Source organism: Cottoperca gobio, chromosome 20 (assembly GCF_900634415.1).
Source record: "Cottoperca gobio chromosome 20, fCotGob3.1, whole genome shotgun sequence".
NCBI lineage: Eukaryota > Metazoa > Chordata > Actinopteri > Perciformes > Bovichtidae > Cottoperca > Cottoperca gobio.
In genome coordinates this window covers 13,541,006-13,554,513 of record NC_041374.1, presented here as the reverse complement: position 1 = coordinate 13,554,513, position 13,508 = coordinate 13,541,006, and the positions used below count along the sequence as shown (strand labels likewise).

General features: G+C 39.6%; 1 protein-coding gene across 1 annotated transcript in view; it reads right to left on the bottom strand.

Annotated features, from left to right (window-relative positions):
* Positions 1-7,310, bottom strand: part of ahrra (aryl-hydrocarbon receptor repressor a) — a 60,827-nt gene extending 53,517 nt beyond the window's left edge. Inside the window, exons 1-3 of the mRNA XM_029458219.1 lie at positions 7,010-7,310; positions 6,590-6,682; positions 4,290-4,471 (exon numbers count right to left, since the gene is read on the bottom strand). Of these exons, the coding sequence (XP_029314079.1) occupies positions 4,290-4,471; positions 6,590-6,651 (244 nt within the window). The 5' untranslated portion in view covers positions 6,652-6,682; positions 7,010-7,310. The remainder of the gene's footprint in view (positions 1-4,289; positions 4,472-6,589; positions 6,683-7,009) is intronic.
* Between the last annotated feature and the right edge of the window lie 6,198 nt (positions 7,311-13,508).

Genomic DNA, 13,508 nt, shown 5'->3' with positions numbered 1-13,508 from the left:
ACTCGTTTAAGGGAGGTTTATTGTAGGTAGTTCCAATTTGGTGATTTTACTGGTTTGCTGGAAGAGATGGAAGATACATTCGTTGTTTGTCATCCCAAGAAAGACGATGAGGACAGAGAGAGGTAGATACAGGCAGTGAGATATACATGTGGATTAGTGCCGATGCATGGGTGTGATGGGGGAATCTGATCTCAGTGCCACGACGACACACACACACAGTCAATATAGCCACGATGGAAAGTACAACGTTCATAACACATTGTACTTCAGCTGTAAGGGTTTAATGTCAAAGCAACGCAATGCTCTGTTCCAAAAAGTACAGTTCTTGCTCAAGGGTGCTTCAGCAGTCGGCGAGGGGAGTGTGATAGCCAATTGAAACTTTTCCAGCTTTTCCGGGAATTTTAACTATCGATCCTCTGGTCTCAAGCTTACATGCTTTATAATTAAGTTTTCTTAAAGAAATCTGGTTTGAAAATTAGACAAAGAAAGTGTGAGAGGGAATGAAGCTGGATACCAAGCGAGGACGTGACCACATCACACACAAACAAAAGAACATGCCAGCAGCTAATATTAATGCATTAGCATGAATTACATACAAAATACAAAAAACATCTCAGCAATAATACAAAATAATTCAAAAGGTAATATTCCCTTGAAGACTTGCCTTTAGTTACCTGATCCCTTCTGTAAGTGGTCGTAACATGATTACATTTTCGAAAGAAAGCACAATTATAGGTTCAAATAATGAGATAAAAAGCATTTAAACACAATCAAGCAAAACAGACTCCAAAAAGTACACACACACACCGGAGGAGAATTAAAGGCAATCGGGCAGAAAGACAAAAGAGGAGGGATAGTTAATCCTGAGGGTAAATATTTAACAAGCTCAGCAATTACAGTCAGGGCAGAGGCCTGACATGGAAGAGAAGGGAATTACAGCCTGCTGACTGTCAACACACACACACACACACACACACACACACACACACACACACACACACACACACACACACACACACACACACACACACAACCTACTCGCTTGGGCATCTGCCTGAAAATGCTGAAAATATAGATACCCTGACCTAAAATAAAAATGTAACAAAAAACATGGGACAAAGGCTGGAGGCTACAAACTGATGAATTGGATTTTTTAAAATTATTATTATTTTTCCATTTTTTTGTAGGGGCCCCTCTGGACTTATGACAGTTTGAATCTGAACAACTTTAAATGGTTCTCAAGGGAAGTTTTGGAGTTTTGGAATATTAATTATATTTTTTTCTGATATCAAAATAAATGTCAGGCGTCCTTATGAAAAATGCAACCTCCAGGCAGATTAAAAACAAATCTATTTTTTAAATTTGTTTTAAAGGGAAATTAAATTGTATTTACTTTATTTTAAGTGCATAACTGTAGACAAATCTTGTTTATAGTTTTTTTTCATCTTAGGAGGCTTGAAATAGCACAGGGAGTCATCTCAGGTCATGTAATTCATTGTGCCTGTAAGCACATCACAACTGAATCTCATGGAATATGATGAATAAGGGAAACTTCCTGAAGTGAATCTCTGACTGATGTCGCTTTTTATTTACACACACAAACACACACACACACACGCACACACACGCACACACACGCACACACACAAACACACACAGGCATGCAGACACACAGCCTAGGGGTATATTTGCATAAAGTGCATAGGTACATAGTGTTCACTGTGCTCCACCCTTGAGCAGTCACGCAACAGAGACAAACGGTAGAATCTTAGTGTGCTCCCAAAACCACCTGCCAAATGTTGAAATTATTCTTCTCCTCTGCCTCTGAACCTTCAGCTGTTCTATGATGGAGTAAATAAAGTCAGTAAAGCTATGTTTTAAAATGACCAAACATATGGTACAGTCCAACCTATAGCCAAACCCTGTGCCCACTTAATCACGACTATCTAAAGTAGACATCAGTAAAGACTGAGTAGCAAATTCACATAGTCCCCCCAGTGGACAAAAAGGAGAACTGCATCAGTACAAGTAAATTAAAAAAAGCCTTCACTCCTCCTCCATAAAGCAGTATATAAAAGCAAATGAAACTTAAGGTTGCTGATTGCGTGATTTCATAACATGGTTTCAGTCAATGACTCAGTGTTCTGAAAAGACTAAGACAAAAAGATTATGACTGTTGTTCCAAACCACAGGAAGGATGTGGATATAAATATTGCTCATCGTAGATTTATCGAGAAGAGGTCTGGCCAAACTTCATGTTTAAATATCAGTGGAAAAATTGCGACTGTGAGAGTCAAGTGAGTTGACCAAAGAGGGCAGAGATTGCAGATGTATACAGAGCCAAATCCTTCATGTTCCACTCTGATTAATCTCATTAGTGGAGCATTAAAGCCAGCTAAGCTGCCACTGATAACAAGGCACCCAGCAGAGGTGGAGTAAACAACTAGATGCTTCAGCATAAATGCATGTGTAAAGAGTACCAAATAGAAGATCCTTAAATAATTCCTGATAAATGCCACTGTTAATATCAGTGCCTCAAAACATACAGTAACTTTGGATGGTGAGCACGGAAGCTATTAACACTGTCAGATAATACACAAGCAACAACTTTCGACACACCTTTCAACACTTTTAGCAGTTTCACACACATGACTGAACCTTCTCCTTTTTCCAATAGATAGGGCCTTTTTGCAGCTCATGCTTGGCACCGTCACTCCTTCATTGAGGCAGCGGTCGCAGTCTTTATCTCTGCGTGATCCATGATCCGGGAAAGGCACCTTTGATAAGTCCGATTAGCACTTGTACTGCAACTTTGCGTGATGTCTAAGCTACATGAGCATTCAGGGTAAAACAAGTAAGTGTGTGTGTGTGTGTGTGTGTGTGTGTGTGTGTGTGTGTGTGTGTGTGTGTGTGTGTGTGTGTGTGTGTGTGTGTGTGTGTGTGTGTGTGTTTATGTGTGTGTGTAAAGTTGCATGACTCTGGCCAACAGGATACCAGTTGTTGGGTGCCATGCCAGACCGAGGCAGCAGATGATGGAGATTAAGGGTACTGCAAGGATCAGAGGAGCAGAAGGTGGAGGAGTGCCACATCATGTGTCGAATCAGAGATGGCTGACAAACTTTCAGCTGGTTAGAACTGTACAAATCCCTTGCCAACTCCAAGAAAACAGCTTTCCATGAGGACATTCTTTGAGCCCTCAGGACTGGGAACACAGTGAGCCTCACAGGACCTCTATACTGCTTCCTCTTACCTTTATCCTCCCTCTTCTTGTTATACGCCTTTTATCATGCAGATGGAAGATGCATATTCTTTCCTCTTTATAAAAAAACAAAAAGCTACCTCTTGTCTTAGAACTGTCACATCCAGCTGTGCCAGTAGCCTCTGAGTCGATAAGGCAGCCGCTGAGGCCACCGGCAACAAAATGCGTTCTGAAGCTGCACATGAATATTTGAAGTGGATTGTGGAGCAACATGAGGAGAGGAAGGGAGGCATTCAGTGGACGGTGGGACGGTGGGAAAACAAGAGTGTGCTTCAATATACCTTTTAATTACATGTGACTACAAGACCCAAAGGGGAGATAGGGATTTGGGGTGGGTAAATAGACAAACAATGCTAATATCTACAGTGATGCTTTCACAGAGACCTTCTGCAAATCATCCTAAATCATCCTCAATAATTTAATAAAACTTCAATTATAAAAGGCAGCCACCGAGGGGAATGAGACAGTACAAGAAACCCATTCTCTGCTATGTCACTAAATGGAGCATGACCACAAAATATAGTGAAGTGAAAAAATGTGTTTCCTAAAAGACAATTTATCCAGACAATGCAGACGAGTACACCCTCTATAATAAAAACTGTGATGTTTATTCTTTGCCCGTTGCATTGTCAGGTAGTATCCTTCTCACGATGATGTGATATAGAATATCTTTAAAGTGACTATTAAAAAACATATTGCAAAATCGTATTCATGTTTATTTTCTACAGAAAAAAGGATATTACTATGTCTGGTGCTACTACAAGTACACATTACTACTGTGACTAATAATATAGATATTTATGTGGCATCTTACTTTAGAATCACTTTACATTTGTTAGCAGGTCAGTTTTATAATAGATATGTATCAGAGGTGGACAACCTATATTGACCTATACCCTTTTACAGCAGCACATATCCCGTTATCAAGCCCGTATCTCAACTCAGCAACTCCCGTGACTCACATGCACACACATAAACCAAATACTTCCTCCACCTGCCACTATAAATGTCGTCTTTTGACCTTTTTTACCTTGGAAGAAACTCTTGACGCGGAGGTAGGAAACGGCAAGGCGCAGCACGGACAGCTTGTCCAGCTTGGAGATGACATCCGGGGGGAACGGCAGCAGGCTGGCCAGCCGGTCCAGCTCAGCATTCAGCCTGTCTCTGTGCCGCTTGGACGGGTTGGTTTTCTCATTGGCAGAAGACAGCTTCCTGATGACAAGACAGAGATGCGGTTAAAAGGGCATCAGGATGTGTGTTTGTATAGAACTTGTGTCCTTTAAAAGTCATGCATTCAGCTGTAAAACAAGAGCTAACATTCAGCAGTCATGTGTTTAAGTTGGGACATACTGGACTACACTGAGAACCTACTGGCAGTAAGTGACAGCAGCACACGGAAAAGGAATAACTTCACTTATTGGAGCCCTGCTTCTGTTCATGGAAGAGTTCTTTTAAATCTCATCCATACTACGTAACACTGGCTTTTTTTTAATAAAGCTTACATTTATTACAATTATTATTAATATACATTTTCTAAATTCTACACTCTGACTAAGATCCTGTGTTTAATGTATTTAACCAAAAAACAACCAAACACTCATATCAACACATTCTCTGGGGGAAAAGTGGAGCATTGCCTGACTCATAAAACAGAGGGTACAAAACTATTTAAATGTTTTAGTCTTCATTTATTTTGAAGAAATGGTTTCCAAATACATTTTTGTTCAATATTTGTTCCTCCTTATAATGACATCAATCGGGTTTTGTCTGACTCTGGTTAAGTATAGCAAGTCCTGCACACTGCCAACCAAAGTAGAGACATATGATCAAATAAACCACACTCTGCACGAGTCCCTGTTTCTTTAAACTGTATTTTCTTTTGACTTCCCCAGTACACAATGCACCACACTGATTTGTGTTTAGTTCAAAAACAAGTCTCTTTAATTGTGAGTAAGATGTGTTTCTTTATAAGTAAAAACTAATCAGTTAAAAGTTTCGCCTCTCTCCCTGCAGAATGTCTATATTCCACGCTGACGTAAATCCTGTAGGTTTACATTAAAGTAATAGAGTATATGTATTTATCTCAACCGACTGCAGCTGTTCCACTCTTTTAAGCAATTCAAGATATTAAAAGGTATCGTAAATATTGCACTATCCTTCGCAGGGAATGTAAAATGTTACTTAGGCACCAAGTTATTTGTGTATTTGAGTATAGGGTACCACAGCATTACCAGCTGAACTTAACATGATCTGCATATGTAATGGTCAGCTCCAATTTCCACAGCTGAGAGTTTCTGATCTTCTCCAAAGAGACTGAATACTTTTACGTCAATACTTCAACTTTGTTGGATTCTGATTTATGAATAATCCCATATTTTTTCCTATGTTACCATTGGAAAATATACAAATAAAAGTAAAGTTTACTTCACTTGTGAGTTCAGCAATTTTTATGAGGAAGTTAAGGTACCAAAATAACATAATTATTTAATATTAAAAAAAGAAAGTAAACTAAAATATCTAGTGGCTAAGTATATTTCTGTCCAGTGCACAAACAGTATTGATTTGATGTGGCAAAGACTTCCTTTCAGATCAGCAGCTAAGGCAGCGCAAAACATGAAAACTTTATAAATGCCACAGGCCTTGTTAAATTACCACTTCCCTCTTCAAAAATCTTATATAACCTACATTCACTATTCATGACATCAGCTGACAAGATGGCCCAAAAAACTGTTGTAATCTACATTGAAAACTATGGACACCTAAAATACTGCCAAGCAAACACATTCTCCGGCTCATATGCCTGTGGGTAAAGACATGTGCATGCAAAGTAAAAAAGACAACAACAGCTAAATGCTCAATGTTATTCTACTGCCTATAATTAGAGATCAACAGGGAGGCAAACACATATAGGTATTCACTCCTATTTTATTAAGGTAGCAATAGTTAGCAAATATGAAGCTATAATGACTGGTATTTAAATAACCACTTTATAATAAATGCAATATTATTAATTAATAGTATGTTTGCAACAACGACGAGATGATCGCTACAGTGCGAGCGTTGTGATCCTAACATGTACACAATAACAATATATCAATTATATTAAAACTGGCCGTCACTTCCAACTGAAGTCTATACCGTTATATTCACATCTTCATGGTGTAACTTCCTGTGATTCATTATGATTTAGCTACTCTTTAATGTGCTACATCATACGGTTCAGAGTGAAGTTTCCCATGGCAGGGTTGTAGAAAAAGCACCAACAAAATGTGCAACCATGTTTCAGCAAGCACTGATGTAAAGCTAACATATTCAACAGCGATCCTTAACTGTTTTTGGACGGGCTTCCTCCTCTTTCTGCCCGCATACATGCAGTCTCCCGGAGGGATCATGATCTCGCGCTCTGTGGAGGTAACAGGTGCGCTGCGGATGAGATAGAGAAGACGTTAACATAAATATGCTTTGAGAGAGAAACTTAACACATGTAAGTAATTCCTTGGGGTGAAATGCATTAAATCCCTGCATCCCGAAAATTAAACCAAAAATAATTGTAATTATGGTTACACAAAATAGTCTGTGTTAATTAGCAAAGCATTCAAATGTGTAGTATAATAATTGTCAATAGTTACAAAATACAACAACACATTGAATATTTAGAAAAGCACCGGAGATATGCCGGTTCCCTAAAAATAATAATGCTTTTAAGAAAAATCAAATCACGCAAAAACGTCAAAGAATAAAAGCACTGACCAAAAATCCCTGGGGATATCAGTTAATTCCAGTATAGTGATGGCTGTGGAGTCACATTCACTCAAAGTGCAGAAAAAAGATGCGTCTCCCTGGATGCACCGACTCGGTAATGCCAAACGATAAATCCAAAGGAAATAAAATAAATCGGAGAGGTCCTGTATGAGCTCCGAGCTGATGTTTTCATCAGCTTTGCACTGCTCGGGGCAGATGTTGGCTGATGCTTTATACCCAATTGAGTCGCCTTCACTTCCTCGCGTTTCAGGTGGCGGATTCCTCTGAATGACATGTCGAGCTCTTCGCACGCAACTCTCTGCCTCACAAACAGCGCGCCAGCGCACACTCACACACGCACACTCGAGGCTTAGTCTATGTCGCTTTCAAGTACTGTCTGCTTATGTGTGTTATGATCTTTCAATCTTTGTACAACTTTCAGTTTCCTATACATTTGTGACAATTAGGCTACTTTTATATATAGTCTAACTACAAAACATGTACGTCTATTTTTTTCTCTCACTGTGGCTGTTATTAGTTTTTGCGTAATTTGATAAGCAATATTATGAAATTCCGTATCGGTGGGCATTTTCTCTTTATTCTGTGACTACAGATTCTGTTCAGCTCATTAAAATATTGTTAAAACGCCACGGACAACATTGTAATCTATAAATGAGCTGTCTTTATTAAATCATGTGCATTTTCGAGTTAAGACATGTTAATGCGTGATTAGTTTGTATATTTACGAGGAGTACATGAAAGTAGCAGTAGCCCAACCCGACCCGAGCCTGCAGCCGCGCGCAGCACACACACACACGCACACGTTTTCTGAGCAGCGCGAGGGGAGGGATCACACGCTAAGGACAGCAGAAGCACAAATCACCAGATTCACACCGAGGCTTTCTGCGGTCGACGGCACTCGCGGACCGGAGGGTTTTGAAACAGCGGCCCCTTAAAGAAAAACACACAGTTCACAACGAAAGCTATTGTACTTGAATATACGGTAATACTGCGTTGGACAGGACTGGGCTTTTTTGAACTACTAATTAATTCAGTGGATGTAGCTTTCAGATTCAAGTTGGCTCTCTGGCCTGGGACAGATTTGGCAGCAGCATCAAGCTCGGTACACATGGCAGGTTTACGCCGGAAATAAGATGATTATGCCTTCAAAACAAAAGCATTACAGTGTCACGGATCTAACAGCCTATCCGATGTAGTGGGGTTCATCTGTCACACCAATGCAATGTCTCTGGAGTAAAATTGTGACACTACTGTCAGTGTGAAAGGACTAAGGAAGGTTGTTATCATCATCATATTTCTTGCAGTAATATGTAATTTGGATTGTTGGTGGTGGCCTAAGTACATGTTGAACATTGTCTTGCCAAGCCAAGTCATCACTTTATTAGACATTATTGAAACACATTTATTTTAGTTAACAATTAGGCTACTAACTTAAACAAGTCTCAATAGCTATGTATTCATGTGTACAGTTTTATTTGGAATGTGTATACCCGGAAGTGCTCTTACAATCTGGTTTACTTGACTGAGCGATTCAATTTCTGTTAAATATTGCTTCCGAATTTAATTATTCATTGATCAATAAAGTGATAAGACCCAGGAGACACGGTCTACGGTAAATAGAAAAGGCCGGCGTAAGTTGGCCTAAATGTTCAGCCATCCTGAAATATTGCAAATATTTTATTATTATTATTTTACCACTTTAAGCTAATTTCAGTAATCAATAAAAGCTTTAACAACCTGATTGTTAAGTGTAAATTGTAACCTAGGTGGTTGCAATATGCAAATGTTCCAAGAATGTGGCGTATTCAGTCTCTATGCTATTTTAGATTTTTAACATATTTTTGTGTTTAAAAAAAGAGTTATATTTGTATTTAATAGTGCCGTTTATAAAAGTGTGCCCCAGCTGACTGTGAGATAATTGTTCGTGTGTAAGAGCCATAGACAAAAACCAGTTGCTGCAAAATGAAAGCCCGATTCTATCTATTCCAATTGAATAACCATCACAGGTGGTTTTTCTGTGTACTTTTAGTTTGTAAAGGAATTATTTTCATCCTTTGATACTAAATGATCATTTTTGTTTTTTGCTTGTAAAACTTTAACCTAATAAAGTATGCCATTGTAATATGTTGTGTCTTGTCACAGTATGTAGTTTGTATAGCGGTCTACTGTACTGCACCCTAGTGTACACATTCATGCACTACACACATCGCTTATAGTGTATTTATGTGGAGTAAATCATGCAAGCAGATACACTTTTCCTCTTTAAATAAAGATGACATAGTAGTGGAGAATCCCCTTGGTGATGTCGTGCAACATGTGATCGCACATGCAACTAGAAAAAGGAGAATATCCTTAAGGGCGGTAGTGGTGATGGCGGTGGAGTTGATTATTCCTAGGTAATGTACATTTCTTGTTTTGCTGAATGAGTGCTCTCAAAATTAATGCCCAACAAAATTAATAAATATTGTATGAAATAATAAAGGCAAATGTATTTTGGCTGTTGTATAGTATCACTTTAGAATAAAGCAAATATAAATAAATAAAAACAATAGAGAAACGTACAAACTTACTTAAAATATTGCGACCGACAATCATATCTAGAAGGACTGCATTACAAAATTGTCAACTTACTTAATTTCTCATAATTAAAAGTCAAAGGTGAACTTTAACTTACATATCCAGCATCTCACTTTTAAATGGTCACTCAAAACACTTTACAACACATGGTAGCATTCACCCATTCACACACATTCATACAGAGTCAGTACCATACAAGGTGCACATCAGCGCACACACACACACACACACACACACACACACACACACACACACACACACACACACACACACACACACACACCGTTGGCCATGCCATACTGGGGTTCAGTATCTTGCCCAATGACACTTGGATTATATACATTAATTAAGCAAATGCAAAGTCTGGATGAATAAAAAAATGTTCCTTCCTTTTATTTATCACATGCTCTATATATCTGTACAATCAAAATACTTATAAAGAAAGCAAGACGGTCTTCAGTCACATGGCCATATCCAAGTATCCATCAGGGGAGATATTTAGTTTGTTGTGACAAGTTGAGATGAGGATCTAAAGAGGTCATTAGGTCCTTTTAACACTGTCAGTAGCTGCCATTAAAGATACAGGGAGCTTTAGTATCAATGCAAATCCAGAGGCAATACTATCCAAGCTGCCTTTCAGATTAGCTCAGGCTTAAAATTCTGCTCACACTGGTGGGGCAGACCGTAGCACGTGACCGTGTGTGTGTGTGAGTGCATGCCTGTGTATGTGTGCTTACAGCAGGTGTGTGTGTGGTTTAATACACATTTCAGAATAATGACCACGGAGCAAAATAGGACTTACTGAAGGCCACCTGCCAGCTGCAATAGTGTAGCTTCCATTGATTAAGATGTCTGTGTTAGCATCACCGTGGGATTTCAGGAGGCGTGCAGAGCTGTGACATGACAAGTCTGATTCTAATGGACATTCATAATGGATGGGATGGTCGATATCGGAAAGACAACTTAATTAACACATAGTACCGCTAACAATTTGTGACATGGCATGTGGATGTGAATAAGTGGATGTACATCTGCAGTTGTTGGTCTAAATTGTGTCCATTTCTAACAATGTGTGAGGTGATGACCTCCCCCACAGATGAGCCTGCACTCAGAACGCAAGAGGACAGTTCATAGTCTGAAAAAACGCTGTTGCAAAGCAGGAATGTTGTTGTCAGGATTTATGGAGCCAGAGTATAATCCATGACGGCAGATAATTTTTAATGGACATGAACAGCTCAAGAGGTCTCGTTAGGTCAAACAGGATGCCTGTTCTGACCCTTACTGTGCACATACACACAAACATATTCCATCATACAACAACAATAGTGCCGTTTCAACTGTTTTGAATCAATTCACTTTGACAAATGCTGGAACCAATGCCCTGACGAGTTTTATTTCACATTAGAACAAATTGAAGGTTTTTTGGGGGATAAGGAATAGATCTGCTTTGACGTCAAGAGACTATGAGACTGAAAGGACAAGACACAATTAGACAATGAGCTTAAAAGGCGCAGAGTGAACTGCGTGAAATGCACAAAATATAAGTAATATACTATAACGCACGACTTATTGACTGGGAGGTATTTGGGTCATCAGTGTAGATCTCATGAATGATCCAGGGATGGACGCTCTGGATGATGTCGGATGAGGTGTGAATGAAAAAGACATCACATGTTCTAGACATAACATTTGTGTCAAGCAGGTATCTGGATGGTCAGCATATCAATACTGCACATATTTTTCTGATCATCTTATTTATGGAAAGTCCGGCAAGTTTTTCATCTCCTCAAAGCTTATGAACATCACAGTATTGTGCAGTTCAGTGCTTTTTATCTTCAAATAAGTGTTTTGCTGGTTACAGACGAGGCATCATCACCCAATGGGGCCAAACGCTGCAAAATACAGGACACTTCAAACTCGTGCTTTCCTGCCACGTGTCAAGAGCTGCGTCAATCTGTTTGAGAGGGGAAATTGTGTTATGGTACTCAGTGGGGATAATCTTTGGTTGACATTTGGATTTGGGTTTTTCAAAGGTCGTGTTATGGTCAGAACAAGGGTCAGAGGGAGGTTGAGTGTCTTCTTTGCTCTCTGCTCCATCCTGTGTCCGTTGATGTGTGTCTATTTGTGTGTGTGTGTGATTGAGTGTGTGAAGTACACAGAAAAAGAGAGGGAGACAGAGATACGGTTAGAGGGCCACAGTGTTGTATAACATCCAGGATGCTCGGAAATCCACGGAGCAAATGAGTCACTTTTGCGAGGATGAATGTTGACAGTAAAAAGCTAAAGTGAAATCAGGCAGCAACATTGTTTGGACAAACATTACGCAAGGCCATGATAGTTGTGCACGCTGGTTATTGGATGTACTTTCACTTTAATTACCAATTTTAAAAAACTTGCACAGTTTGATGGACGTGTAAAAAGAGCAGACAGGTCTCAGTGTAAAATGTGAGTTCACTGGGCACAGAGTGAAAAGCTCCAGGGGGCTCTACCCTGCAATCCCTGCTCCCCATTAAATCACAGAGTCTGAGAGACCAAGCATCATGGGACACACACACACACACACACTGTAGTAAAGCCATTTCCCTAGGTGATGCACATCTGAAACCGCACTGGCTTGTACAGCCAGAGGCCGATGGCCACAAAGTGAATTTGATGGTAATGGCACCCAAGCTTTTAGAGAAGACTTCCAAATGCTGGGAAAATACTCTCTATTTGGCAACTTGCGCAAAATGTGACACCGCTGGCAGAGAGCAAGCCTCTTGTTTTACATTTCATCCCGATCCCAAACATTTCCGCACGCACACCATCACAACTCATTAAGTTTAGCACCTAATTGTATAAACTTGTATTTCCTTTAAACAGTGTACAGTAAATTGTGGGAGAGTTTATTTGTTTCCAAGAAAAATCAATCATGGTCAATTTCCTGAGTGCAGTGAAATGATTTACCGTATTCTAGCTTGTACCAGGATGTCACCTGTCAATACTCAGGTAAATGATCTTAAACTGACTTTCAAAGCTTTTACAGCACATTTGCATTTGTGAATTTTGTGAAACGCCCCCTAACACTCGAGAGTATTGACAATATGATACGTTTTCTTACACGTCTTATACACCACCTAGGTTTAGTTTGGTCTCAGTCTGAGCTTGGTGTGTCTGTTGAGAAGTACAGTATGTACTGCGGCGGGGAAGCACAGGGAATGAAGATCGGAAAACTGGCACTTAGAGAAAATGTATCTCTTCTGGGGATCTTAACTTAGGCTTTAACTCAGACTCAGGTCGGCCCGTTTTACCACAGACAGGAGACCACTTTCAGCCGATGAGGCAGACATCTTGGCTACGGCTGTTGGGATCCTACCAGTAGCGGGGGTAGTTAAAAATAAAGTGTTTGAAAGAAATTAATTTATTCATTAAAGAAATGTCAGGATCTACATCAATGATGTTATGACCTTTACGATGCACCCATGATGCTTTTACTTTGTTCCTTGTACTACTGCATGACTACTGTATTGACAGTTACTAAAAATATTATTCAATCCGATCAAAACCGTATGTGAATATAATCAATTGGGAGCAAATTGAATGAGTCACTCCATTTGCTACCCACATGCCACAGCGATGTTAATATGTTCCAAATGTATTTTTCTCTCCTGCTGTTTTTTTTAAAGCTTACATATGACTGTACATCTGAACACTCAATCTGCCACAGCCCTGGAGAGGAAAGCTTTCCTACTCTGAGTGATGCTTTTCATTAAACACTACAGGAACCCTGTCGCCTGCCTGTCGGGCCAGTCTATATCCAGGTCATCAATAATGATTGCAACAACGCCAGTGTGTTGCTATTTGGTCATGTTTGGGGATGCTGTGTTTATGAACTTGGGTGAAGCAGTCCTCATTTTAAACACATCTTTCT